The sequence below is a fragment of the Dipodomys ordii genome, unplaced genomic scaffold (genome assembly GCF_000151885.1).
Source record: "Dipodomys ordii isolate 6190 unplaced genomic scaffold, Dord_2.0 Scaffold336, whole genome shotgun sequence".
Taxonomy (NCBI): Eukaryota; Metazoa; Chordata; class Mammalia; order Rodentia; family Heteromyidae; genus Dipodomys; species Dipodomys ordii.
Genome location: NW_012267552.1, coordinates 179,075 through 180,252, shown reverse-complemented (window position 1 = coordinate 180,252; position 1,178 = coordinate 179,075). Strand labels below are relative to the sequence as shown.

The following is a 1,178-nucleotide window of genomic DNA, read 5'->3' as shown; positions in this document are numbered from 1 at the left end:
GTCTGTCTCTGTCTCTATTTCTCTCAATCTCTGTTTCTGTCTCTCTCTGTGTGTCTCTTTTTCTGTCTCTCTCTCTCGCTTTTCTTCTCTCCGTTTGGTTGTGGAGCTGGAACTCATGTTGTGGACACTGTTTCTGAGCTTTTTTTGCACAAGGCTAATGCTCTTCCACTTAGAGTCACAGCTCCCCTTCCATTTTGTGGGGCTTAATTGGAGAGAAGAGTCTCATGGACTTTCCTGCCTGATCAGGCTTTGAACCATGATCCTCGGATTTAGCCTCCTGACTAGCTAGCAGTACAGGTGAGATCCACAGCATCCAGTCAGGAATCATTTTAAACCTGATTTTCTAAGAAATCACATAAATGTTTCATAGCAAAGGTTTGAAGTCTGACTTCAATGTGACAAGAAAAGAATTTTGTCAGCCTGAGACAATTGAAGATCCTGGAGTGTTGTTTGTTGGTGTTTGAGTCTGGAACCCAGACATATACAAGCTACTGAAGTACTAAGCAGTTAGCTTTACAATCTGAGTCTAGGGATTCAAGTTTATATAAAATGTGAGCTCTCCATCATGCATACCTCTGAGATATGGTACATGACTTAGGCATTTCTACTGGTGTTTCAAGAACTATTCTATTTATATAATTGTTTTGTAAATCTGGTGGTAGAGCTGCACACTTCGAATCAATCAGAGCAACTGGGAAGACAGAAATGAAGAACTTGAAATTGAATGCCAGCCGGAGGCCAAAACTCAACAGTTGGTCTGAAAAGTAATTTTAAACAAAGAGCCCAGGACAAGGCCCAAGTCACAGAAAACCTGCTTACTAAAACATTTTTGGGCGAAATGCTTATAGAACATTGATTATCAATATATAAATATATAGTTGTGTGTAAATATACCATTGAATAGAAATAGATTAATATATATATATATTTGTGTGTGTGTGTGTGTGTGTGTGTGTGTGTGTATGGATGAAGTGAAGGTAAGGAAATTCAGCAAACTCTGTATGAAAAAGGCGCTGTGAGTTGGCCACCTGAGGCACAGGCCTGTGATCTTTGTGATTTAGGAATCTGGGTTCTGAGTTTCAGGGACTCTTAACCCCAGGGCCTTAGATTTTCAGACGAGGCCTCAGCCTCTCTGGAGCCGCACATGGACATGCGCAGTGGGAGGATGGCTGGTGCGC

The 1,178-nt window shown here is 41.4% G+C and overlaps 1 protein-coding gene across 1 annotated transcript in view; it reads left to right on the top strand.

The window, feature by feature from the left end:
* LOC106001641 overlaps positions 1-761 on the top strand; it is a 39,348-nt gene extending 38,587 nt beyond the window's left edge. Inside the window, exon 6 of the mRNA XM_013036679.1 lies at positions 663-761. Coding sequence (XP_012892133.1) covers positions 663-761 — 99 coding nt within the window. The remainder of the gene's footprint in view (positions 1-662) is intronic.
* The last annotated feature ends 417 nt before the right edge of the window (positions 762-1,178 follow it).